Genomic DNA, 27,120 nt, shown 5'->3' with positions numbered 1-27,120 from the left:
CGCAAACATCGACAAAATGTGTCTCTTTAGTATGGTACATGGGGCGTGTAGGTTTGCAGGCCGTCTCGTCAAACAGTCTGATTGATCAATGGAGGAACGTTTGTTTAGCTTAGTCCCAAACGAGGCTCTGGGGGAGGAGGAGGAGCAGTGTCTCCAAGATGATGTCAAGTGATACGCATAACGACCGTGTTGATAGCGCCAATAGTGAAAGAGAACGGAAATTCCCGCCGTTATTATATGCAGATGATGCCGCAGGCGGGTAGAATGGTGGGCCGCTTTACTGCCACCACAGTATTGGCGGGCCGGGTTCAGTGCGTCAGTAGTACCTGCTAACACGTCTGTCTCTCTTCCCTCAGGTACGAGAACCAGCGAAGCACTCGTCCTTTGAAGAAGACAGACGCAAGGTAGGAGTCGGTGTCGTTGTCCATTTGCCTAGCCCTTCCGCACGGCCGCACGATCGCCACGTTCGCACGCCTTTCCCGTGCACGGTTGCATGGTCGTTCCCTCACACGATAGAGTACCCCGCCACCCTTACATCCACGGGACTATCCGCCATGTACTGCACCTCACTCCCCGGACCGCCACCCCTCACCACCCCGGTCTTAATCACTCCGCCTCCCACGCTCATCCACGTCAACACCATCAAGTGCATCCACACCGTAGCCGCAGGCTCACACACGCCGGCCCACACAGGCAGAGCCAGGGAGGGGGAGTGAGGACGGAGACCAGAGGAGGAGGAGGAGGGGCGGCGGTAGTGCGGAGGAGGTGTGGCTGAGGCCGCCACGACTGCCCACCGCCCCCTGCCTTCTCCACCAAACACTCACTGTTACTACGTTGCTACTGTCACTGCACCACCGCAGCAGTCACTGCACTGTCTCATTCCACTGTCCCATTCCACTGTCGTAAAGAAAGGGACTCCTCTTAACCACACTTCCCACGGTGTCTGAGCTCAGCTCGAGGTCTTCTGACACCTGCGTTGCGAATGAGGTCCTGTTATAGACCAACAGTGATAACCTCTCCGCTCACTCGCTTCTGTTATCTCCAACCTCCTTGTCACTGTTGACTATAACACAACCTCTCTCTCTCTCTCTCTCTCTCTCTCTCTCTCTCTCTCTCTCTCTCTCTCTCTCTCTCTCTCTCTCTCTCTCTCTCTCTCTTGTTGTGGGTAGAGGGGAAGTCTTGCTTTCGTCGCATGATACGTGGCAGCTTGAGTGAGAGTGGGTGTGAGCAAATGAGGCTGGTCCTCCCTCTGCTCAGATGATAGTGAAGGTGTACCTCAGCGTATCTGTGTTTCTGTGTCGGTGTCATGGTCGTGTGGTAGAGTGGCGGGCATGCAAGGGCCGCCTCCCTCGTCCACCGTGCCACAGGGCGGCGGTGCTGTGTGCCCTACACTGCAGCGGGATCAGTGTCTGAGAACAAAAGGAGAGATTTAGAACGAATTATTGACCTTTTGGTTAAGGTGCGCGATAGGGGTGCGCGACCGGGCACCGGGGAGGGAGGGGTGGGGGGGACGTGACGTCACGACAAGAAGAGGACGGGGGGGAGGGGGGTCTTAACTCCCGTCTGCACCAGCAGCCCAAGCAGTGGCGGGGGACGGTTCGAACCCCACTGCCCGTCCTATCCGGATGCACGTCCTCAGTGTTGACACTGATGTGTGTGATGTAGTTCGTTTTCTGGCTAAGGGTAATCTTTCAGTCCCAGGAACTTTCTTTGGTCTTCCCCTCAATAGCCTAGCGGTAGCATTCCTGCCTGTTACACAGGGGTCCCGGGTTCGATCCTGGCTGTTGGATGTTTGTATGTTCTACGAAGGTGCGCGTTCCTATGCACTTTGTTCGTTTATGTAAATGACCATCATTTTTATGTGGCTGATGATGTAGGATGTTTCACTTCAGGGGGACTATCCAACTCAGGTGCTGGGCTGGACACCATGGCCTACCGAGACTGGTTACGGTGGAGCTGACCGAGAGTGTAGTGGCTGGGGCGTCATGAGAGGCGGGTGAGGGTGGTGCAGGAATGATCATTAGAGTTGGTGACGGCGGGTCGAATCCCTGTGGCAGGGTTGAGGAACAGCGGAGGGAGGGAAGGGGCAGGGGGTGAGTGGGTTGGGGATGGCGTGGGTGACGGTGTGGAGTGTGGGTGGCACTGTGGTATGTGGGTTGCGTTGTGGTGTGTGGGTAGCGATGTGGTAGTGTGTGGGTGGCCGTGTGGTGGTGTGTGGGTGGCGGTGTGGTAGCGTGCGGGTGGCGGTGTGGTGTGTGGGTGGCGGTTTGGTGGTGTGTGGGTGGCGGTGTGGTAGTGTGTGGTTGGCGGTGTGTTAGTGTGTGGTTGGCGGTGTGATGGTGTGTGGGTGGCGATGTGGTAGTGTGTGGGTGGCGGTGTGGTGGTGTGTGGGTGGCAGTGTGGTGTGTGGATGGCGATGTGGTAGTGTGTGGGTGGCGTTGTGGTGTGTGTGGGTGGCGGTGTGGTGTGTGGGTGGCGTTCTGGTGTGTGTGGGTGGGAAGATAAGGAGGCAGCAGGAGGGTCGGCCTCTGGTCATTACCTCCACCCAGATTGTTCCTCCTCATTACTTGCCATAAGAGGGGAAGTGAGGGAGGAGGAGGAGGAGGGAGGAGGAGGCTCCTGCTGGAGGCGAGGGGAGAGGAGGAGGGTGGTGGTGGTGGTCACCCTCCCCCCCCAGGGGAGCCGGGCGGTCTCGGTGAATGGGCGAGATGGAGGGAGACGTGCCACGCCGACACACTAGAGAGATGGATGACGCGAAAAACAGCTGTGATGACTCGAAAAAGAGTCGTGCAAGCAACGATGTGGAGAGAGAGAGAGAGAGAGAGAGAGAGAGAGAGAGAGAGAGAGAGAGAGAGAGAGAGAGAGAGAGAGAGTGATATCTGCTCCCGTCTCACGTGTGCAGGTTTTGTTTCTTTAATTCTGTTTGTGTGTGTGTGTGTGTATTCTTGCAGTTCTTAGCAGTGCATCTTCCCCCCACACTCACAACCGCCTCTCTCTCTCTCTCTCTCTCTCTCTCTCTCTCTCTCTCTCTCTCTCTCTCTCTCTCTCTCTCTCTCTCTCTCTCTCTCTCTCTCTCTCACACAGAAGTGACTCTATCTTTCACTCGCAGCGGTGACCCCTCTCCCTCCTCTGTCTTTCATCTCCAGCCGTGTCCTCTACCCCTTTTAACACTATTATCGCCCCTCTCCCTTCCTCCATCATGGGATATGCCTCTCCCTTTCATCCCTTCAGTATTGTTCCCCTGTACCAGTTTTCCCTCCCTCCTCACCACCATCCAGGCCCCCAGGAACAGCTCTATTCTAACCCTCATGCGGAGGATCTCTCCGCTGCTCGCTCCTCCCCCACCCGGAGGATCTGCCCCCGCCGGATGCGTGCGCTATGATGGATCAGCCGAGGCCTTGGCGCCCAGGCTGATGGTGCCTGATGATGATGTGGGAGGGAGGGGAGGGCAGGAGCAGTCCTGCTGCCCTACGATCGCTATGCTCTCCTCCCTCCGACGCGAACTCCGCCACCACCGCCAGCCTCACCACCAGGCCTCTGACGAGACCTTGAAGGGTCAGGTCAGAGGGCAGGCTGTCATGCACAGGGTCGTAATGTTGCGAACAGGGGTTCAGTGTTACGTGCCGCCCGACAGTGCGTCGATGTCGCATCCCTCCTGGTCGATAAACCTTTGAGCGCGAGGAGGACTGAACACTTTGAAGCCCGTTGACGCAAGTCGTCGTCTTCAGACAGGTTAAGTCGTCCTACTCGAGGGCTCGAAGGATTAAGTCGTCGTACTCGAGGAGTTAAGTCGTCGTACTCGAGGGGTTAAGTCGTCGTACTCGAGGGCTCGAGGGATTAAGTCGTCGTACTCGAGGGGTTAAGTCGTCGTACTCGAGGGGATAAGTCGTCGTACTCGAGGGGTTGGTGGCGGAGTTTGTCGCCTTCTCAAGTTAGGTTCCTTCACCCCCCAGTGCTTGCTTCTCTCTCTCTCTCTCTCTCTCTCTCTCTCTCTCTCTCTCTCTCTCTCTCTCTCTCTCTCTCTCTCTCTACCCCCGCTGCGTTAATTAGCGTTGTTTATGATTTCCTCGAAAGCGTTCATTTTCTTCGTTGCGCTGCGTTGCCATCGCAGCGTTTAATTATTGTTAAAATTTTTTGTGTCCTATCGTGTGTGTGTATGTGTGTGTGTGTGTGTGTGTGTGTGTGTGTGTGTGTGTGTGCGCGCGCGCTCGTGGATATTGTATCAGGTTGTGCTGGCGGCCGTGTTCTTAATTTGTGGTAAATGTATTTACATTATATTTGTATAATGGTCCTATTGTTTGCTGATGTGTCTGCTGATAACTGGCCTGTTGTTCATTGATGTTCTTTGGGAGGACTGTTCATTGACGTGTATTCCCTTGTTTAGGCGGTTTCGTGCTGGTGCATGTTCCAGATGTAGGCACTTGTGTGTGAGCCGGGGACAGCTGTTCGTGTGTGTATCCTGGGACAGTCGTTGTGTGTGTGTGTGTGTGTGTGTGTGTGTGTGTGTGTGTCCTAGGATGGTTGTTGTTGTGTGTGTGTGTGTGTCCTAGGACGATTGTTGTGTGTGACCCGTGGACAACTGTAAGGGCATGTTTATGAGGCATTCATCCGACGGGCTGCGGCGGCGCCCCTGGGATGGAGAGAGAGAGAGAGAGAGAGAGAGAGAGAGAGAGAGAGAGAGAGAGAGAGAGAGAGAGAGAGAGAGAGTGTGGAGGAGACGGGGGGAGGGAGAGGAGGGGAACTCCACCCCCGCATATCTTAAGACTGTCTTATATTCGTTAGGTTGAGTGAATTGGTGTGCGATGGGTCGTTTCCAGTCATGAACCACGAATTAGATTGTCGGATCCGTGATTGATGGGGTCGGGTTGATCATGCACGGTGAGGGAGGAGGGGAGGCGTTGGTTTGTTCCTCTCCGTCTCCTCCTCAGCCCCTCATCAGACTGTCCTCTTGCCCCCGTGCGCCAGATTGCCTCCGCTTGGCCGGGTATTGGTGGGGTATTGGCGCTTCAAGAGTGGAATTTCCACACAGGTTGTCGATGGGTAATGGTGGACAGTCCTCTGGTCATCTCCAGTCAGTTTCACGCTACTGGTGTTATCATAGGTCGGGGCACGGTGTGGTCAGTGTTGCGGGAGAGCTTGAGGTTGGGTCCGGATCGTCTGCGCCTTCTTCAGGCACTGGCACGATGATGCTGCCTCCGTAAAGCTGAGATTGTGACGTATGTCTCCCTCGTTCGGGAATGCAATCCTGAAATATTCTCCCTCTTCGTTGGTTCTCGAGTGCGTTGGTACAAGGCGTATTTGCTAAAAAAAAAAAAAATGAAATGCAGAATATTTCTCAAGCGCGCGATCATTCATGGTAGCTGATACCTGCAAGTCTCTCAGCAGCCACGTCGTTTCCCTCAGCTCCCACGTCTTGTGTATGTGTGTGGGGGAGAGGGGGGTGGGGTGGGGTTGAAGTCTCCCAAAGAAGTAAAATTGAATTCGGAAAAGGATTTCGCAGAGTCTCACTGCCGGTTTAAACGCTTCGTAATTGCTCTGTTTAATTAATGCGGTCCGGTATCTGGTCGTGTTCACATGAGGGCAATTATCAATTTATGGTTTTCAATTTCCAGTGAGTGGCACCTCCACAGCATCGTCTGAGGATGTGAACAATCTGGTGCAAATGAGTGAATCGGTTAGAGTCCAGATTCCACTACCTGGCCTCTTGTCTTCCATCACGCCTGAAGCCATCGGGTGTCCGGACACATTCGACTCGCGTCTTTCGTACGAGATTCGTATAGCGCTGAAGGTAAAGCTGTCGTATTCGTTGATAAGCTGTTTATGACATGGATTTGTTCACTGTTTTTTTGAGTCCTTGGATGTTGGCGGATGGGAAGTATGTTGCATGATCCATAGACTCGTTTCCAAGAGGTCTTTGTTATGCTCTGAAATACGTCGTGATTTAACTATGAATCATGTTTTCGTTTTGCTTTGCTTAGGAACATCAATTCCTCACGACCGAGTCTCAGTTTCATAATCTTACTGATTCGCAGTTGTAGGTTATTTCTACATGCGCATGTCCGCGTCTTTATACGTAATGTTAACAAGTTAAGGGCTCGGTTTTTATAAAGATTTGCTGGTGTATCAGTTAGTCCCTGATCCGCAGAATATATGAGGTCTTGATGAATGTGCATGGATTCTTGGGTTGCTGAAGTCGTGATAATTTTCGTGCTTGTGACAGTGCAGTTCGTCGGTTAGTTGGCGGCACGCGCCAGCTGCCAGTGGTCGACTTGAAACTGTCGCGCATCGCAGAGGGTCAGTGACGACGTGTCGAAGGCGGGTGTCATGAATTTCTTCAGAGGTCAATCGTGAGTTATGAGTGGTCTCTGAGAGAGAGAGAGAGAGAGAGAGAGAGAGAGAGAGAGAGAGAGAGAGAGAGAGAGAGAGAGAGAGAGAGAGAGTCATCCGACTCAGAAGGAAGGAATGGAAATAAGCCTACGATCCGGATGGGAAAGGCGTATGGAGAGGGTGCGATGGTCCAGGGATGGTGTGAAATAGACCTGGGGAGGGATTGGGTGTGAGGCAGGGGAGGAGCCCTTGGGAGGTGGACTAGAGGCACGAGGAGACTCCCCTGGGAAGGTGAGGACGGCCGGGAGGCTTTACATCGTACCCAGAGGAGGCCATGTCTTCCCTGACGTCTGAGCCGTTTTTCTTCACGTAAATCCAACATTGGGCAGAGAGAGAGAGAGAGAGAGAGAGAGAGAGAGAGAGAGAGAGAGAGAGAGAGAGAGAGAGAGAGTAAAAAAAGAAAATGTTTTTCTTTTGAAGTATACACCAACATGAGTGTCTATATATCACCCTTATTAACGTCAGGGAGAGCAAGGGTTTATCTCTCTTTTCTCCCCCGACAGTTTCTTCGACGATTTTATCATCATTTAATACTAAAGAACACCCGAAGCGTCCTTGGTGATGATTCCTTTGTCTCTCGGAGCGCCAGGGTGCCCGAGCGGAGGCGGGAGGCGGCGGTGGGCGGGCGTCGGGCGATGGCTCCTGCCGCTGACGAAGTAACCTGCTGTAGAGGAAGACAGATGGTCTCTCTTTTTTTTTTTTTACAGTGGCTGAGAATTGGTGATGGCGGGCGTCCATCTCCCTCCCACTACCTCTTGAGGACGTCTGATGACCCAGGGAGGTGAGGTGACACACACACACACACACACACACACACACACACACACACACACACACACACACACGAGTTTAAAACTCCCTCCCTGTATCATTCAAATAGGTAATTGCCAGTTGGTGATTGTACACAGACACAACACATCTGAAAATGTAATGAATTACGCTACAAAATGTATGATACAATGACCCCAAGTATGTGGACTTACATGGAGTCGTAATGGAATCATCCCTTACTATATATATATATATATATATATATATATATATATATATATATATATATATATATATATATATATATATATATATATGTAGACACACATTCATTATATCTCGTCTATATGTAGTCTCTCTACTTGCATGCAAACACCTCCTACACACCAACTCACACACGCACGATCGTATGGATGTAGACTGCTATAAATATCATGGTATTGACAGACTGGAACAAGGGCCCCATACATCCTCGCCAAGCCACACAAACTCTCCTAAAAACCTATTTTATTATAGCTCGAAATCCTTAGCTAGATATGACACCGGGCATGGGAGGCGTGTCACGCCGATTACTCCCCCCCGACGCCCTGGTATAAGGGTGAAGACGGCCCCGCTCGCCGGTGTTATCTGACCATCGCCCCTTCAATCAAAGCCAGTGGCGGACCCCAGGGCTAAAAGGGTGTATGTTCCCCAGGCAGGTAATTTACGCGTGTTCTTATTGGGGATGTGTTGCTGGCAAAACAAACTCGGGACGTCTCGTGGGTTGCGATATATATATATATATATATATATATATATATATATATATATATATATATATATATATATATATATATATATATGTACGTTTCTTTTCGGCATCTACCATGTTTTTGGCCTCTCGATATTTCCCCCCACCCACCCCAGTCCTGCAGGATGGAAGCGGATCACGAGGGATTTATATCAGTAACCACACACACACACACACACACACACACACACACACACACACACACACTAGAAACTGTACATAAGAAAATGAATAAAGGAGAATGTGCCATAGCTTTCAACCTTGTATGCCTCCAAGAATATATATATATATATATATATATATATATATATATATATATATATATATATATATATATATATATAGTCTTTGAATTATATGATGCATATTTCCTTACGCTGTGGTGGTTAGCAAGGAGTCCATCCATTTTGAATAAGGTCAGGAGAGGGCATCCCCGTTGATGGCAGCGAAGGGGTGCGGGAGGGCGCACAGCAGTTGCTGTTCAGGTGGTGGCGGTGGTGGGGCACGACCGTGGCTGTTGCACGGCATTACAGCACCTCCTGCTCTTGGTGATCGATGGTGTGTGTGTGTGTGTGTGTGTGTGTGTGTGTGTGTGCTCAGCTGATGGTATGTGTGTGCTCAGCTGGAGTTGATACCAAGGTCTTGGCATCACATGGCATCAGCTGCTTTCGCTTTCCTCCCTCTTCTTCGCCATCGTTCGTTTCACCTCTTTGTGTTCCAGGTCCCTGGACGAACCGCTGCGGTGTTCCTGTGCTGCATCCACCCAGGACACTTGTTGTATATGAGTCAGTGGGATCGTCTGTGTGTCCCCAGCCAAGCTGGGACCCTCGCTCTGGGTGGTGAGGGGCAGGTGGCTCGACCCGTAGCCCAGGGAAGGGCCACCTGCCCCACGCCAGGGCACAGGTGATGAAGTGGTCAGGTCGCCTCATCTCTGATGTTCGAAAGTCTATCTACGATTTCCTTTTTTTTTCATTCGTCGCCTCATCTCGGCTCCTCTCTTGAGACTCCTTCCCAGCGACCCCATTCATTCTGTCGTCTGTAGCCACCCGTTTTCTGTTAGTTCATCCTAATGACTGAGGGAGTACCTGAATTTCGTCGTCTGTTTCCGTTACTCTTCACTCCGTCTCCTCTTTCCACCTTCCCTCAACCACAAGCTCCTTCTCTGTGCCTCCGCTCCTCACCCTCTCCAGTTGGTTCCCCTCCCTCCGCACCTCTCCCTCCCACCCCTTCCTCTCGTATCGCCCTCCCTCCTGGTATAAAAACCTGCCCTCATATTTCCAGGTTAAACGGAGATTTAGATGCTTGATGAGCGGCATGAGCGTTAATTAATATCTAGCGCTGGACAGCGCAGTCTCAACGCACCGGGGGTCACGCTTCATCTACGCGGTCCTCCCCCGGTACACCGCAGGACCAGCTGCGGTCCGCCTCTGGCTCAGGTGCGGTCCAGTTCACCATGAGAGAGAGAGAGAGAGAGAGAGAGAGAGAGAGAGAGAGAGAGAGAGAGAGAGAGGGAAGCTCGTTGATGTACCTCCATGAGTGATTAATTAGTGTATTTTGATTGGACTTTTAATTAGATTCTGCGAGAAGTCGAGCCGACTGCGGTGCGTGGGTCTCATGGGGCCAGAGTTTTGGGGCCTAGGGTCCCTGGCGGTCAGGATAACCCACGCCTGGCATAGCCACCACCAAGGGCCTCGCAGAGACAGATCGGAACCTTCACCTTACACAACCAGTACCAAGGACTTCACAGGAGCACACCTCCGAACCTGTCCCACACCCATAGCACCAAAGACTTCAGAGAGGCGCCTTGTAACCTATCCTACTCTCAGAGCACCTAGGGCGTCACAGAGGCATCTCAGAACCTATCTTACGTCCCCAGCACCAAGGGCCTCCCTCACAGGGGTAGCTCAGAACCTACAATATTTTGCTGTAGCTGACGCCTAAGGCAAGTGTGCCATCCGGTTCTAAGATTGTCTCCAAGAATAGCTGTCCAGAAGTCGAGTCTTGGGCCCAGCCTGATATGGTGACAGCTCTTGGGATTTCCTGTGACGTGACTGGAAGACATTTCTCCTAAGAAGGGACACGTAGCCTTTGACACTGACCTTTGAAGTTCAGGTCACACGTTAGGTCAATACACTACATGGCGTGGACCATCTTCCACGCTCCTGACTCTCCTGGCAAAGCATTCGCGTGTTCCTCTCTCTCTCTCTCTCTCTCTCTCTCTCTCTCTCTCTCTCTATCTCTATCTCTCTCTCTCTCTCTCTCTCTCTCTCTCTCTCTCTCTACCCCGGCGGAATTGCTTCCAGTCATCATCATGTACTTCATCTGATCCAGCAGACTGGTATTACTCGTCAGGAGCATTGCCTGTGGGGGTCGACTGCAGCGGGTGATGATATCTGAGGGCGTGGCAGGCGAGCGTGGAGCGGAGGTGTGGGTGCACGCCTGCTTCAGCCAACCATAGAATGCCCAGTAATTACTCTGTCGCCCCTTGTTAATCCACTAGATATGATTATCGGGCGAAGCCTCGCTGAGCTCCAGGGCGGATTATTGATGCTCGTGGAGGCCACCTCGGTGTTTTATTCGTCTGCGGCGCCGTCAGGAGTGATGGATACAGGCCTTAGCTGTGAAGGTCCCAGGGCAAAATGCCAACGAGGAGGTTGACAGGGTTGATTATCGCCGCCCTGGAATAAGTGGTTCTTATTTTCTATGGCTACAAGGAAGAGATCCATTCGAGTTTAGCCTGGGGAGTGTTTCTGTTTAGCTAGCCATGAGGAACTGTGTATGGCGAGGATCACTGGGTAGTTTCTCAACTGTATACGAAGTGAATGAAATAGAACTGGATGATCATCAGTTCTGATGTTATCATTCAAGACAGAATAGGCTAATGCCTCTCCTTGGCCATCATAGCGAGGGATATTAGCTATAGAATAGAGAATGAAACGCTCAGTCTCTAGAAAGCGCTAGTGAGACCTCATTTGGGATACGCTATTTACTGAAGACGAAGAAAAACTAGAGCTAATGCAGAGTATACCAACAACACTCATGTCGTCGCTCAGAAATAAACTTTACGAAGAATGAGTCAGAAATCCAAAATCATAATTCCAAATAGTAAATGATTAAGCAACACGAGAATTTCTTCTCAGTAGATTGAGATTAAACGTCCAGAAATAACGGCGTAAGACTAAAACGAAGGAGACGAAATACCAACGTGGGTAAAAGCTTTTTCGATTGCAGAATTCTCGAAAACTATCATCACCTTCAAATCAAGGGAAAAGAAATATTCAGTGATATTTGTGATCAGTAACTATGCTTTGTCAAGAAAGGAACGCAAATACTTAAGCTTAATTACTTGAAAACCATCAACCCCCAAAAATTTAGATCTGAGCCTCTAGGAAAAATCGCTTACAGTCAGAACAAGGAAGTTTTCCTTTTCAGATTTTCCTATAAAATTTCCTACGGCAGTATACTTTTTTTTTCCCATACTGCACAGTGCTCCTCTTTCTAAGCCTTTTTCCCTCCGACTGTTGTACCTTAGGGAGTGTCGGGTAGGGAAGTGCTTCATGCTTTATCATCGTGTCTGTACCATATACAAGACGTGTATCACAGGACACTACTCCTGTTCTCCTGGAGATAACTTCGTCGTGGACCATTAGGTCCTGTTACCCACCCGTCCTCGTGTTGATTCCTCATCTCCGATCTTACTAGACGAGGTGAATAGGTTAAGTCGTCTCCTTGACCTTGTCAAGATCCATTTGGTCAGTTTCTTGCCCTTGATCTGACTAGTGTAAATACGATAAGATAAGGCAGGTTTAAGTCCCCCTCATGATGTTGCTGCACAACATCTATCAGGCAGAAATATCCCGTGTGATTCCTGTGAGTGAGTTTCAGCTTGGCTTATCCCGGCTCGAATCCCGTGGCTGGGCTGTGGGGGACGCAGGCGAGGCTCTCGCCATAGAGCACACGGGCCCAGTCGACCTGCTTACCAGTTCAGACGAAGGAACTTTCTGCACATCGACTTCCTGGCATGCGACTGCTGGAGGCCCTCCTTCCCTTGGAGTTCACCTGTGGCGTAGGGTTGTCTCACCACCACCACTAAGGCCTCACCTGTCGCCCACCTGTTTCGTCCGGTTGGTTGGCTGGTCTGGGGAGAGCTGGTTTGGGCAGGTGACTGGCTGGCCAGGCTGTGGTAGTAGCGGCTGTTAAGAGCCTGAGAGCGGATGACCCACACCTCCTTGGCTACTGTGTGGTTACGGAGGAAGGAGTATTACACACTTGTATTGCCGCGTCACTTAACCTTGTATACATGTACCATGTCTTTACTCCTTTGTACATATGCACAAAACATACAGACACACACACCCTGGCCATTCCAGGTGTGTGTGTGTGTGTGTGTGTGTGTGTGTGTGTGTGTGTGTGTTATATTACAAGATAAATTTGGATGATAAACTAAGAAGTTTGGAAAATGCACCATAGATTTTCATGATATTCTAAAATACTGACGTATAAGTTCTTTGTTTTCTGTCACATGAAATATTCCGTGTTAAGACATTTTATACTTTGCTAAACTTCCAGTTATAAGATATTCATCGTACTTTCCCTTGTGGTTAACCATAATGGTTTTCCTTTGTGTTAAACATCTTTTGCATAACTTTTTTTTGTCAGACTGACGTTGGATGTTCACGTTGTCTGTTTCTTTTGAGTCGAAATTTTGCCTCTGAGTTCTCTTGAGTTCTGTTTCTCATCAGTTCCATCACTTAGGGCCTGTGCATTCGTCACAGTGTACATTACATATGTTCTTCTGTAATGTACTGTTGCTCACCTCTCTTGATTGCAAGGAGTTCCACGACAAACGTACGCCAGATATGGGGAAGAGGTTTACTCCTGAGGGTGCTAAAGGGACGAGGCCATCCCCGTCAGTAGCGTTGTGGTGGGCGATAACTGACGAAATAGTCTTCTGGATCATTCACTGAGATAGTGGTTGGGGGCTGGAAGATGAGTTGGGGATCTATAGGTAGTGGCGTGGGTCTTGTGTAGCTGGTGCTAGATCGAGGAGCCTACGAAGTTGCCAACACATCTGCCACACCTGCTCCCTCCACACCACACACACACACACACGCTTCCCGCCTCCATCCTCCACACATACCCACTACACTCCACATCTTCTTCCACCTCACGTAAGTGTAGGGCCGCTGATATGCTTCTGTTTTTCAATCTTTTTCGACGGTAAGATTAATATTGATCAATCCGGAGCTGTTGGAGGAGAAGGTGGAGAGAGAGAGAGAGAGGGAGGGAGAGGCCGTGTGATACTGCTGGACCCCACGTTGATCGAGTGGGTCTTGGTAATATTCCAAAAAGCAGATGGGAACTCTGATAGAGGCACATCTTTATTCCATGAGGAACGAGTTGCAGGCCAATTTCTCCAACCTGTCAGGACTTGACTTCAATCTCATTCAAGGTCAGTCTTGCCTCTGTCGGAGATATGGACTTGAAGAAGAATCCATCGACGTTGTCAGCGACTCCAACAAGCTTGATTTATTTGAAGGCGAATCACTTGTGAGGTTCTGGTCTTGGGAGAGCGGAGTCATACCCTCGCAATCTGCTGCCCTTTTCCTCCAACCGTTGGGCCAATTAAGAAAAGGGAGTGTTAAACTCAAGGGGTACACAGGGACATTCCACTGCTCCTCAAAGGTGTACTTGCCATGTAGAGAGTTGGTGCCAACCCCCGGCTGCAGACGTGTGTTATGGGGTAGCCCTTCTACAGTAGTGTTCTACTGGTTCCCACCGCCTCCCTCACAATCCCAGGTACATAAGAGAGAAGAAGAAGAGAAAAAAATATAGAATGGGGTTCTCGGTAATAGGGAGAGCGGCACAAGCCTCGCCAAATTAACACAGAAAATCATCAGCCAATTACAAAGAATAATCGACCGTAAATTTGCAGCGTTGCCGAGTGTGTATTAAAATATGGCAGATGCATCTTGCCTTATCTGATCCTGCCAGATCCTCCTCCCTGAGCCCCTCACCTCTCAGGCTCTCTTGTTAAGCTACGCTAGGGTTCCCTGTCTGCCTTCCCAGGGCAGTACCCTCGAGCGGCTTAGCACCTCTGGTAGGGTTTTACCTGTTGGTTTCCCCTAACACCTAGTGGGACTTCGCGATGGTTGTGGTTATGGTAGTGGTTCAAGGGATATTTGCAGTGGTGATGGTGGCGGCTTGTGGTTCGGGCAGCGTTGGATGGTGGTGGTTGTGGTAGAGTTGATGTTGTGGTTGAAGGGCAGCGGATGTATTCCTAGCGGTCCTGGTACCGATACTGGTCGTGGCTGTGGTGGTGGTAGTAGTGGTAGTCCTATGCCGGTGATGATTGTGGTAGTTGTGGAGGTGGTGGCGAGGGGCGGCAGTGTACTGCCGACGACGGTGGCGGCGGCGATGAGGATGGGCTTGCCAGACTCACAGTGTGACGTCCTGTGATTGAAGAATGTTTCTCTCGCATGCCTGGCGCCCATCCCTCACATCTCCGAGTGGGGGGCGTGTTCCTGCAGCGCCGCGCCGGCCCGCGCCTCTCAACCACCACACACGCCGTCCCCCTACTGCCACGCCTCCGCCACCCACCCCATACACCTCACCCTCCATACGACCTCGTATCCATCGCTAGTGTTCGCGACCACAGACGGGGTCGTACGCCGTATCATCGCGTAAACCAGCGTCCAACGCTTCGAGCATCGACCCTGGGCTTCCCCAAGGGTGAAGCGCACCCCCCTCGCAGCTCAGCAAGGCTCCTACAGAGGGGCTTGTATCCTGGCAGGGGCTGAGACACGTGCACTGTTGTCCACGGGTGCATGATGATCCGTCGCTGGACCGACAGTCAGTCAGTGGACCATCCCTCCGCCATCACTGAGACCATACGGCTTCCAGTGGACCAACATCACCCCAGTGGACCAACCTCACCCCAGTAGACCAATACCACAGCATTGGCTCAACATCACACCAGTGGACCAACATCACACCAGTGGGCCAGCATCACACCAGTGGACCAGCATCACACCAGTGGACCAGCATCACCAGTGGACCACCACTCCTGCACATCATAACTCTGCAAGCAGAAGATGTGGCTGGGGTTCCCGACTGGTCTGTTGGCACCTGAGCATCTGGGGGAGGTGGCCCCTCTGCCTGGGGTCCAGAAGGGTGGAAGTGGAAGTGATGGGAGTGGTGCATGTGTCCCTATACCCCGCAGCTATCACAGTGTGGAGTTGGCCTCTTGTGATAGTGAAGTATTGTGTGTGTGTGTGTGTGTGTGTGTGTGTGTGTGTCGGGAGCCCCTGGGAGAGGGCGTCGGATTACCTCACCTGTCCAATCACAACGGGGGGTAATAATATACTGGGTTGCGATTGGTTGGGATCGGCCCTCCTACTGTCCTATTGGCCAATTATCGGATGGTAATGAGCGTCCTGGCCACGGTATAGGCTGAGCTGCTGCCTAACGATCGTTATCGCCGCCACATCAAACATTATTTAATTCCGACATCTCATTACACGGGCAAGACGGGCGTACCCCATCACGGACCGGAAGGGCCATTTTTCAACGCCTCCCGCCCTTGATTTAAACCTTAAGGGAAAGGGTGATTTACGCCGGGCCCGTCTCACGGTGGGTTTAATCGTTAATGTCCGTCGCCACAAATTTATAATGATCGAAACATTATCAAAAAAAAAAAAAAGGGTCATAATTTGGACGTGGACGCGGCCGCATGAATATGAAGATTGTACATTACTGGCTGGCTGGCTGGCCGGGTGCCGCAGGAGGAGGGGGGTGTATTAGTGAGGCACGGCAGTCAGTCATTTCCTCTCCCCTCCCTTCCTCTCCTCCTCCTCCTCCTCCCGTCAGCACGGCTGAGAGAGAGAGACACACACACAAACACACACACACACGTAAACAGCAGCCAGGTTGATGTGTAAAACAGCTGCTTGCAAACAGCTGGCTAGTTTAGGAGTCTCTCTCTCTCTCTCTCTCTCTCTCTCTCTCTCTCTCTCTCTCTCTCTCTCTCTCTCTCTCTCTCTCTCTCTCTCTCTCTCTATCTATCTATCTATCTATCTCTGTACACCATCTCCACTTGGTGCACAGGAAGGGGAAAAAACTCAGCGCAGCGTCTCCATTTCCTGCACAGGAAAGAAGGGCGTATGTGGGTGTGTCCTTACTCGTAGGAAGTTACCGTGATCAGCGTATCTACTGATGGTGAACGCATGGTGGCACTGGCAACGCCACACGTCCCGAGTTACCGTGATCAGCGTATCTACTGATGGTGAACGCATGGTGGCACTGGCAACGCCACACGTCCCTCCCGCACGTCTCCTGCCTCTCCTCCCTCGCTCCAACACCCATGTGCTCCCCTCCCCCACGCGCCAACCCTCCCATGAACTGATGGGTGATTGGGGGCAGGGGGCGGGGCTGGGAGCAGGTCATGGGGGAGGGAAGAGGGTAGAGTCACAAAGGGGAAAGAACTGGTATGAGGGAAATGTAGACCTCCATGTTACCTGGCTTTCCCATGTACTGTCGTGTTACCTGGCTCTGCCATGTACTGCCCATACTCTTTATATGTTCAAAAGTTTGTTTCCCACTCAGTTTGTGTAGCGCCTCCACGAAAATTCTTACCTCGTAACAGAATATAAGAACATATTGGACTCCACACTGGCGAGCTACGTTGTTGGGGAGTTACATAGAACTGTAGAGCCATAGAGCACCGAGGCTGGTGTTGTAGAGTCATAGAGCACCGAGCCTGGTGTTGTAGAGTCATAGAGCACCGAGCCTGGTGTTCTAGAGCCATAGAGCACCGAGCCTGATGTTCTAGAGCCATAGAGCACCCAGCCTGGTGTTCTAGAGCCATAGAGCACCGAGCCTGGTGTTGTAGAGCCATAGAGCACCCAGCCTGGTGTTGTAGAACCATAGAGCACCCAGCCTGGTGTTGTAGAGCCATAGAACACCCCCAGTCTGGTGTTGTAGAGCCATAGAGCACCGAGCCTGGTGTTGTAGAGCCATAGAGCACCCATCCTGGTGTTGTAGAGCCATAGAGCACCCAGCTGGCGGCTTGATGCCAAGGCCGCGCGATGATCTTCACACCCTGGTTCGCACCCCAGTCCCGTGATGATGTAGAGGAATGTAGACATTGCTCCGCCGTCAGTCCGGGAGGGTGATAATTACTGGTTATTGGCCCCTGACCCGCCCCGCCCCGCCCCGCCCCGCCCCAGCCAGCCCCAGCCCCACTAGTTATCACATGATAATGAAATAAAGGCGATAGGGTCGGATTTTGTTTTGTCTGGTAGGGGGTGCAAATGAGGCGTAAACAATGCCACAGGGACGAGTTTCTGGACTCACAATGTGTATACCGACCCTTTAAGAACGACTCAGCTGGGGAGTTACCCTGTGTCATACGTCTGGGGCTTTGTACCCGTGTGAGCATATGGCCCCACGGGGCCGGCCGGGGCAAGCATGCATTCCGGGGCAAAGTATTCCTGCACCTGTGACGTTCCCCATACCTAGGCATATCTTCCCTTTGATATGGCCAGTGTGGTAGGGGGAGACTATCTAAGGTGAGGTTCATTTAAGCTGCATTCATTCAAGTTTGTGTCGGTTCGTAGCAATTTCTCCTCCTGCGATAGTGGGAAGTTGTCTTTCATTCTGCTTAAACTAAGGGGTTGAAAGTCTCACTTGTGTTGCCGAGATGTGCCGAATTATGCGTGTGGCAGTGTGGTGTGTGGTGGAGTCTGGTGGCAGTGAGTAAGGTCGTGTGGTAAGAGTTCCCCCCTCCCCCCTTCTCAACCACCACCTCATGTGTGTTTGTTTCTTGTGGCAGTGAGTAAAGTTCGTGTGGTAGAGTTCCTTACCCCCGCCTCAACCACCACCTCATGTGTGGTTGTTTCTGGTGGCAGAGTAAGGTCATGTGGTTAAGAGTTCCTTCCCCCGCCTCAACCACCACCTCTCAATCACGCCTCCTCTTCATTTCCCCCCCTTACCCCCTTCCCTAGTATGTTTCCACCCCCTTCTTCACCCCACGAATCACTGTGCCTTTTGTGTTCCCTTCCGTGTCTCTGCAATTGTTGAATATAGCAAGAGTTGAATATAGTTGAATATAGTTGAATATAGCAAGAGTTGAATATAGTTATGAAATAAGTGATGATCTCGCCTTGGCCTTGGCTTAGGGACATATTCAATACATTTCGATCCCAGGGTTTGAAGTTGGTTACGCTGGGCTACGCAAAGCCACTGAAGCCTTCCCCTTGAACGTGTGTATCCACCGTGACGTTCTCGCTACACGCATTAACTATGGCCTGTTTGATGTTACATTTCTTTAGGGAACTCACTCACCCCACGTTCCAGTCTGGTCCTGAAGTTGCTCATCTACCATGGCCTTCCTTTGGAAGGGCTGCTGGAGGGTATATCGTGGCTCCCTGAGGCATCTTCTACCATGGCCTTCCTTTGGGAGTATAGCGTGGCTCCCAAAGGCATCTACCATGGCCTTCCTTTGGGAGGGCTGCTGGAGGGGTATATTGTGGCTCCCAAAGGCATCTACCATGGCCTTCCTTTGGGAGGGCTGCTGGAGGGTATATTGTGGCTCCCAAAGGCATCTACCATGGCCTTCCTTTGGGAGGGCTGCTGGAGGGTATATTGTGGCTCCCAAAGGCATCTACCATGGCCTTCCTTTGGGAGGGCTGCTGGAGGGTATATTGTGGCTCCCAAAGGCATCTTCTACCATGGCCTTCCTTTGGGAGGGCTGCTGGAAGGGTATATTGTGGCTCCCAAAGGCATCTTCTACCATGGCCTTCCTTTGGGAGGGCTGCTGGAAGGGTATATTGTGGCTCCCTAAGGCAGATATCTTCTACCATGGCCTTCCTTTGGGAGGGCAGCTGGAGAAGGGTATATCGCGGCTCCCAAAGGCATCTTCTACCATTGCCTTCCTTTGGGAGGGCTGCTGGAGAGGGGTATATCGTGGCTCCCAAAGGCATCTTCCTCCACACCCGCGGCAGAGCGTAAGCCTTGTTCAGTAACTGGTCTCGATGTGGCCTATCTTTTTTTTACCGCCAATCGGCCACCATGATTTGGGGTTGTGGGGGTCGGCGATCAGAGGCTTCGAGGTGAATCAGAGGACACTGGTTTTGTCATCCACTCCGTCAAGTACCCTGACATCATCCCCTGCAACTCCTCCCTCTGAATTCCATGGCTTGATCGCCTCCTGTGTGACGGACAATTTACCCCCTGATGAATTCACGGGGAGAAAAAAATGGTTAGATTTTCTCTCGTCCACAATATTCTTTTCGGAGTTTTCTCCGGTCCTCTTCTCTTACTCTCTCCTGCTGTACCCGTTCCCTGTTTTCCCTGTACCTTACCATTGACCTGTTACAGTACCTGTTGATCTATCTGTTGTCAACAGGCCGACCCAACAGTCAGTGCTCAGCTCATTTTGTTCTCATATGACTTCGTTCGCCTGCGGACGGCCACCACGGTAGTGCCATTTAGGCCGTACGATTGTGAGCGATAGTCTGCGAACCACTGCCTCTCTCTCTCCGTGACAATATGGCAACGCTGGGCAAGGACGGTAGAGGTTTTGCCGCCCACCACCGCCCACAGCCACGCTAATATCACCCTACTGGCGGGATGTCGTTAGGGTAGCTTTTATCTCTTCAAGGGTGGGGTGGGTGACGCCCCTCTGCCGTCATTCATCAAGGCGTATTATCTCCAGATTTTTATTCGGCATTTTTCTGGGATTTGCGTAACGTGTGACGTGGCCTTGTAAACCAGGGAGTCTGGTTGACGTGACGTGGTGCGACCCTGTGACATCCTTGAGCGCCGTAGTCTAGCGATGTCACGTTTTACATCACGTAGTCCTGTAGGCGTATTAATTGATGACGTCGTGTGTTGCGTCATCGTTAGAACGCAGAAGTCTTAATGACGTCACGTGATACGCCATTGGTATTCAGGGACACTTTGATGTCGTTAGTGACGTCACGTGTCGGTGCGTCAGTCTGACGTCCTGGGACAAGTTGTGATGTCACGTTGCCCCTACCGAAGCTCCACCACCTGGGACAGCTCGACATCAGCCAGCGACATCGCGGAACTGAAAGACGTGGACGGGGTTCCCCTCCAGCAGACTCCCTTCTCCCCCTTCGTCAGTCTATGAAAAGACTTCGCCATCATCCGCCAGAGACTCCCTCTCACCTCGACACCACCTGCTTATCATCCAGCTCTCCCCTCACATCCCTGGGTCAGTGCAGGAACTCAAAATCAGGCTCTCCCGTACGTATATCTATCGACTTATCTATGAGGTTCTGCGAGGAGTGCTCGCTTGAGTTGGTCAGCCTACGAGGAGTGCTCGCTTGAGTTGGTCAGCCTACGAGGAGTGCTCGCTTGAGTTGGTCAGCCTACGAGGAGTGCTCGCTTGAGCTGGTCAGCCTACGAGGAGTGCTCGCTTGAGCTGGTCAGCCTACGAGGAGTGCTCGCTTGAGCTGGTCAGCCTACGAGGAGTGCTCGCTTGAGCTGTTCATCCCTTTCATACCGTCACCAGCGCCTCCCTTCCTCCCCTCCCTCCCTCAGAACAACGCCAGTGATTGAGAGACTCTACTGCATCTCTCCCCACAAACTCGAAGTCACAGTCCCTCGGTGAGATCCGATTCAGGGCCCCTCACCCCGATCCCCAGCTTACCTTATGAAAGTTGTGCGATCATTTGAGTTTAAACAGGCGTCGCACGTTCCACAGACCCCTCAGTAGTTTGTGAAGACCTCCTATACCACCCGCTGCCTCGTCAGTTTCCTAAGAAGCTTTTAATCTGGTCTGCCGTAACACAGTCGTCTGTAAAGCCATCAGCCTTGGGCTGCGAAGGGGTCTTATTCACTGGCGAGAAGGCTTCTCCAGTGAGTGTCGTTGGGCTGTACACATCCAAGGGTCCATCTCTACTTTGCAGTGCCTACGTCAAGCATTGAGGTGGGGGTGTGTCTAGTCTCTGAGATGGCCTGGCGTGCCATGGTCCTACGTTGGTGTAGCATGTGGACCTAAACCAACTGCATGTGGCCCTGAAGTAACAGCATTTGGCCCTAAAGTGACTGCATTTGCCCCTGAACTGACCGCATGTGGCCCTGAACTAGTTGTTCATCTGACGGTGAGGTGTTGTCCCTCGGACGAATCAGGGACGACCTTCGAGGAGGCGGCAGCAGACGCACAGATCAAGTCGGTCCTCCTCAACTGCGGAACGCAAATATGGGATTTATCCCTACAAATCCCTCGTGAATTATTACGGTAGTAAATCGCGCCAGTAATCCCGTGTGTGCTGATGAGGCCACCCAGTCTCAAGCTGTTTACCTCGTCATCATAATGGGTCATCCTTGGTGCTCTTGTCCTTGAGGTGATTGAGGTCATCGTCTAGGCCATGATCTGTGTCGTGTCAGCACCTGCGAACAGTAGTGGTCGTTGTTTTTAGAGTCGCTTTAGTTGTCGTTTTGGCAGACGTCGTAGACGGTGTCTCACATCTTGCGGCTTTCAGTCGTCCTCTTGGTATCTGACGAGGGTCGTTCAAGTCGTCGTCATCATCCTTGGGGGCGGTGGATGCACCAACCGCCCACCATTGTCTGTAGACGACCGCCAAATACATTGGCTTCCACCATGGTACTCCTTCGACCTACCACTACCAGTACCGGCCAGACTGTCGTCCTGTGTTCTGTCGTCATACCAGGGCTACCTGGTGATCGAGAGAGGTCTTGGGTGCACTTGTGATACACGACACTTGAATCAGTGCGTTACCATCTCCCACAGAGGTTAAGTAAACTCATCTGCGTGTATAGGTAAAGGAGGGTACTTATTGGTATCATCCACACATACTGTGGCTTGCTGTATATTCAGTATTGTGGAGTGGACACACACGCATTTGAAGTGTTCATAGGATGCATGAAGTGCTAGGATAGTGGAGCCACTGCGAAGCGAAACACCACTACCTGTGAAGTCTTTTGAAGTGGAAGTTAATACGGGACAGTGGGCAGGAGTTGTCAAGTCATCCTTATCAGTGACCTGTGCGTCGTAGATATTATCTGATTACTTGCCTTGACATCTGCCTTTCCTCCTCAGTATCTCTTCCTCTTGGCTTTTATCTTCTTGCTTATCTCCATTCCTCTTTCTCGTCTTATTCACTGCGCAATCTCCTTGATCAAGCTTGAACTCTGATTACATCAGGCACTTTGTTCCCAGTGTGGGTCAGAATGGCGAAGATTGGTCACTGTGTACGCCCCGGGGTCTTGAAGATCCCTTGGGGGCGTCTGGTGACGGGCGTGGCGAGGATAGACGCTGGTGCGTCTGGTGACAGCCTTGGCGAGGACAAGGGGCTTGGTCCGAGGACAAGTGACAAGGACAGAGCAGAAGGCGAGAGAATAGACAAAGGACAGATGACAAAAAACTGTCTAAAAGGCGAGACAGTGAACTTCACACAAGTGTCTTGAGACAGACGGCACTACGACATACACCTCAGACGGTCACTCAAGACTGGACAGGTGGTTTGAGACAGAAGGATGGGAATTGCTGGAGGGGACAGGCCATATGGAGAGACGGACGGGGAGGACAGATGACAGGGACAGAACGTGAGGACAGGTGATTCACACCAATTGGGAGGGCAGATAGTAGGGATAGACGGGCAGACGAAACGAGTCAGGTGGATGTGTGGGACAGACGGTAATGGACGGGTAGATGGAAAACAGACGGTAATAGACAGGTGTAAGCCAAGACAGTAACTCCATTTTTTTTTCTTTGCTTTAAGGACACGAGTGTTTGAGATTGAGGGAGGGAAAAAAATATTGTGGGAGATTATTGGTCAGAGACTTTCAAGGCGCCGGGGAGATTATTCCTGACGGGGAGACAAAGGTCTGGGGAGATTTACTGCTGGGGGGAGAGAGGGGGAGTTATTTCCTCCCCCGTGGTCGTGTGGTCGCCATCATCGGTATCATTGGCTCATAAAACGCCAGCGTCGAACCGTTTCCGGGAAGGCTGCGTGCGGTGTGTCCCGGGACGCCCGCCATGTCCCGGGACACCCGCCATGTCCAGGGAAACTATGTCCGCCCAATGTCCCGGGACCTGCGCAAGACATCCTAAGGATCGACGCCACCGCAGACCGACGGCATTCATCTCCTGTCCGGGACGCAAGTGGTAACAGACCTTCCAGGGACGGTGGTGTCAATCTCCTCACGGGCGGGACACTTAGCCAATAGGTGGGCGGGCAAGCGAGCGGGACAGGACGGGGCGCGGGTGGTCTTTCCCTGAAGTGTATTAGTGATGACAGGCCATAAAAAAGCGCCGCCAAAAAAAAGGACCACCACTTCATTTGTTTTTCCTCTCTCCTTTGCGTTGTATATATCCCCTCCCTCCCAGCCACCGGCTCTGTGAACATAACCCGGTTTATATGACAGTAAAGTAGTGAGTGAGTATTTTTATGGGTTATCTGTGTATTGTAGCGAGTGATAATAAGGTGAGAGTGAGCCATTAGTTCCAGCGACAGACTCCCAGAGGGCCTCACCTTGGAATTTGGACGTTCCAGCACCCAGAAGGGGAAAAGGCAGGAGTCGAACTGGAATCATCGTAGTGTGGACACACGTCCTCGTCTTTGCCTGAAGGTGCAGCGTCTGTGAGATCCACAGGCATATCCGATATACCTAGATTATATCACTGAGGTATATGATCTTCGAACTGGTCTTAGGAGTCTCGTGTCTGTTTCCTGGTGTCACATTTCATTACCTGATTATACCACTTGGTGGGAGGAAGGACGAGCTTTTAAGAGCTCCTGGAAATAGAATTAGTCTTCGTGAAGCAACAGAGCCTGTAATTACTGTTGAAGGGAACGATAAACCGAGTCTTCTGACCTGTCTCACGAAGCAGCTTCGTGGTCCTGTGAGTGTCATCCGTCAGTTGTTGATTCCTTCATCATATATTCCAGAAAGTTAACTTTTTTTCGGTCTAAATTTTGTTGCATCATCTCTACTTCCATATTGATTTATTTCATTGTATTTCTGATTGGACCAATCCTCACTGGGCTCAGAACCTCTTCCCACTCCTCTCTCTCTCTAGATACAAAATTACCTTAGTAGAGTGGAACAATGGAAGCATGCCAGAGGATCCTTCTCGAAATGGACTGAGGTCACCAGCAATAGAGTTCTGAACCGTTGCTCTTCTTGATCAATGTGAACACTTGGCAGAAGGATTGGACTCTCTTACCTGAACATATTTGCTGATGATCCGTCGGTTCTGAGGAAACTAAAACGCGCTGAGGACTGCATCAAACTTACAAGGGGACCTCAGCAAATTCCAAAGTCGGTGTGATACATCGTTGGTGAGATGCAGCAAGATTAGTTGTAGGATAATGAGGATGGAACAAAGCGAAAGAAGTCCCCGATGTGATCATCATCCAGCAAGTTGCAGACTTCAGAACTGTGTGCGAGAGATGCTTGGGAGTCGACGGAGTCTTTTCCTTAGGAAAAGAGTAAGAGTCAAAATGTCCACTGGCACAAAACTAGAATATGCTCCACATATTTGGTCATCGCACTTTAAGGAGCATGAAATACCAATAGACAAGGTCCAGAGGAGGGCAACAAAGACAGTACCAGAATCAAGAATGCTCAGCAACAGGAAAAGGCTAGAGGCATTGATTTTATCCATCATGAACAAGAAGAAAATGAATGGTCACCAGATCATAAACGTTAAGTTTTTGAATCAGCTTGATGACGTAGACAGTGAAGAGTTCTTCGAGAGGGAAAGGATAGAACATTCATGACTTCATTGCTGACAGTCAGATGTAACAATGGGTCTATTTCTTGTTTTGCATGGCAATCTTGAGGGCTGGTAGTGCCATGCAGCAGCACATCTTCCTGCAGTGTTCAGGCACACAGGATCCGTGCCTGTAGCGTAGAGTTGACGGTCGTGCGTGGAGTGGTAGCAACAGCGTGTGGAAGAGGAAGCTGCTCCACATTGTTTCCATCGTGCGATAAGACGTCCCAGATGTGGTGTTCCGATGCCATCGGGAGGGGGTGGCATTGTGTGGGTAAGAGGCGACCATTAAGGTCCTCTCCTCCGTCCCAAGCCTCCTCCGCCTACGGCCGGGTATGACGGATCCATCAGGCATTAAGTGTGGTTGACTGTGAATCTCGCCGCGGACTGTAGTCTTTACGTATCAGAACCCCGTCATTTTTTTTTTTACGGTCGAGGGGCATGTTAATGGCTTGGCCTGGCTAGCCGACCTCAGGCCTGGCTCTCGTTCCCTACTCTCCCACTGCTGGTGAGGGTGGCGCTGCTGCTGCTGCTGCTACTGCAGTGGGTATTGCTCTTTCCCATGCCCGTACCGTCTACCACAACACGTCATGGCTCAGTCAAAAGCAGGATGTTGCTTCTGTAGCCATCCTATTGCATACTGTCATGCACCATCCACTAGCACCTCCCCGTGCCTTACAGTGATGCACTTTCCTACACCCGCATCTTCCCTCATCCTCTGTTGATGCTCCAGCCTCTCTATTGGTGCCCCGCCCTTCGTCGAGGCCCCCGACGATGCATCATCGTACCCAGCAGGTCCTCACGTCTAATTAAGATCCTCCAACCTATTCCTACATGATCCGCATGTTGCACCAGACGCCCTCCTTCCAAGACCAACCGCCCACCCCGCCTGCTGTGATGATGACGATTCTTTCTCCTTCAGCGCCTCCGTCGTGAGTAGCGAGCCCCGGCGAGGTGCGCAGAAACAATTAGATGCGGTGCGCTGCGGGTGCCTGACGTCCATGACAGGAGCGTGTCGGCCGCCCGGCGTAATATATTGGCAGGTTTATCAGAGGATAACCCACACTGGTGGCTGGCCTCCCGCGGGGCGGCGCCAGTAATGTTGATATCATGGTAATTATTGCACTCCTTCATCCCCGGCCAGCGACGACGGCCAGGTAAGAGGGGGCCCGTCCAGCGATGGCCACGGGAACTGCTGGTGGCGTGGCCGCTCCTCAGAGCCTGCTGTACGTGGTGAAGGCAGGTAACAGATATTATGGTACAAGACGGGCTTACAAGCGACCATTATGTAATTCGTGGTAGAAACAGAATACTCAAGGAGAATACTACCTCTCCATCCGGCTCAACACCCAGCTGATTGAAAAAAAGTGGAAGGGAATATCTTGTAGTATGGAGAACGTATACTGCCATGGGAATTATACAGGAAAATGTGGTTGGCAAAAGTTCGGTGTATAAGAGGTAACTATATATATATATTTTTCTATTATCATTATTATACTTTGTCGCTGTCTCCCGCGTTGGCGAGGTAGCGAAAGGAAACAGACGAAAGAATGGCCCAACCCACCCGCTCATAGGATATATATATATATATATATATATATATATATATATATATATATATATATATATATATATATATATATATATATATATATATTATTTTATTTTTTATAAGACAATTTACTCATAGCACATATCACTGAAGTAGTGGTCTAGCCTTAATTTGACTGTGGTTATATCTACAACATCCGGTTGTGACGTATTCCATTGTTCTACAACCCTACGGCTACAAAAAAAATAAAAAGAACAGCAATCTTATATTCTCATTTCCGGCCACTGCCTCTTTACGTAATCTACGTCATTTTGAGTTTAGTACCGCGAGGCGCCACAGGCAGCAGGTCACGAAATTCCCCCGTAGTGGGATGAGCTGTAGTCGCTCTGAATGTATATAGATTTTCCAGAGGAATGGTAATTGCTGAAGACTTGTGCTGACGTCACCGGGACGCCTGAGGAGGGGGGCTAGGGGGGCGTTCCTGCTGCCTCTGGAATTCACAGATCTTGTAAAAGAAATTATTGCCTCTTTCTCTGAAAGCTGTTGTTAGAAAATGATTTTTTTTTCCTTTGAAAGACCTATCTTGAAGAAGTCATTTTTTTTGAAAAATTTTGCTGTGTGCAGATAATTTCTTTTTTTTTTTGAAAGATATTGTGAGAATACAATCTTTTTTTTCTCTTTTTTTATTTTACAGCTATTGACTTAGACACTACTTTGAAATAGAAATCAGTACTTGTATGATTCTTCACACAAGATAGAATTCAGATAGTGGTAAATAATTTGAATATATATGCATAGATGAAATTTGTTTTTCATTCCTAATTTTTGATACTGTTTCATGATCTTTCCTGT

The 27,120-nt window shown here is 50.8% G+C and overlaps 1 protein-coding gene across 3 annotated transcripts in view; it reads left to right on the top strand.

The window, feature by feature from the left end:
• LOC139754242 (AT-rich interactive domain-containing protein 3A-like) overlaps positions 1 to 27,120 on the top strand; it is a 141,195-nt gene that overhangs the window by 43,467 nt on the left and 70,608 nt on the right. For 2 of the 3 annotated variants that reach the window (XM_071671566.1, XM_071671565.1), the window contains exon 4: positions 357 to 404. The exons of the other annotated variant lie outside the window; for it this stretch is intronic. In XM_071671566.1, coding sequence (XP_071527667.1) covers positions 357 to 404 — 48 coding nt within the window. The remainder of the gene's footprint in view (positions 1 to 356; positions 405 to 27,120) is intronic. 3 annotated transcript variants of the gene reach the window in all.

This window comes from Panulirus ornatus, chromosome 16 (genome assembly GCF_036320965.1).
Source record: "Panulirus ornatus isolate Po-2019 chromosome 16, ASM3632096v1, whole genome shotgun sequence".
NCBI classification, from domain to species: Eukaryota; Metazoa; Arthropoda; class Malacostraca; order Decapoda; family Palinuridae; genus Panulirus; species Panulirus ornatus.
Note: the sequence above shows the minus strand (reverse complement) of the source record. Positions and strands in the feature narration are given on the sequence as shown.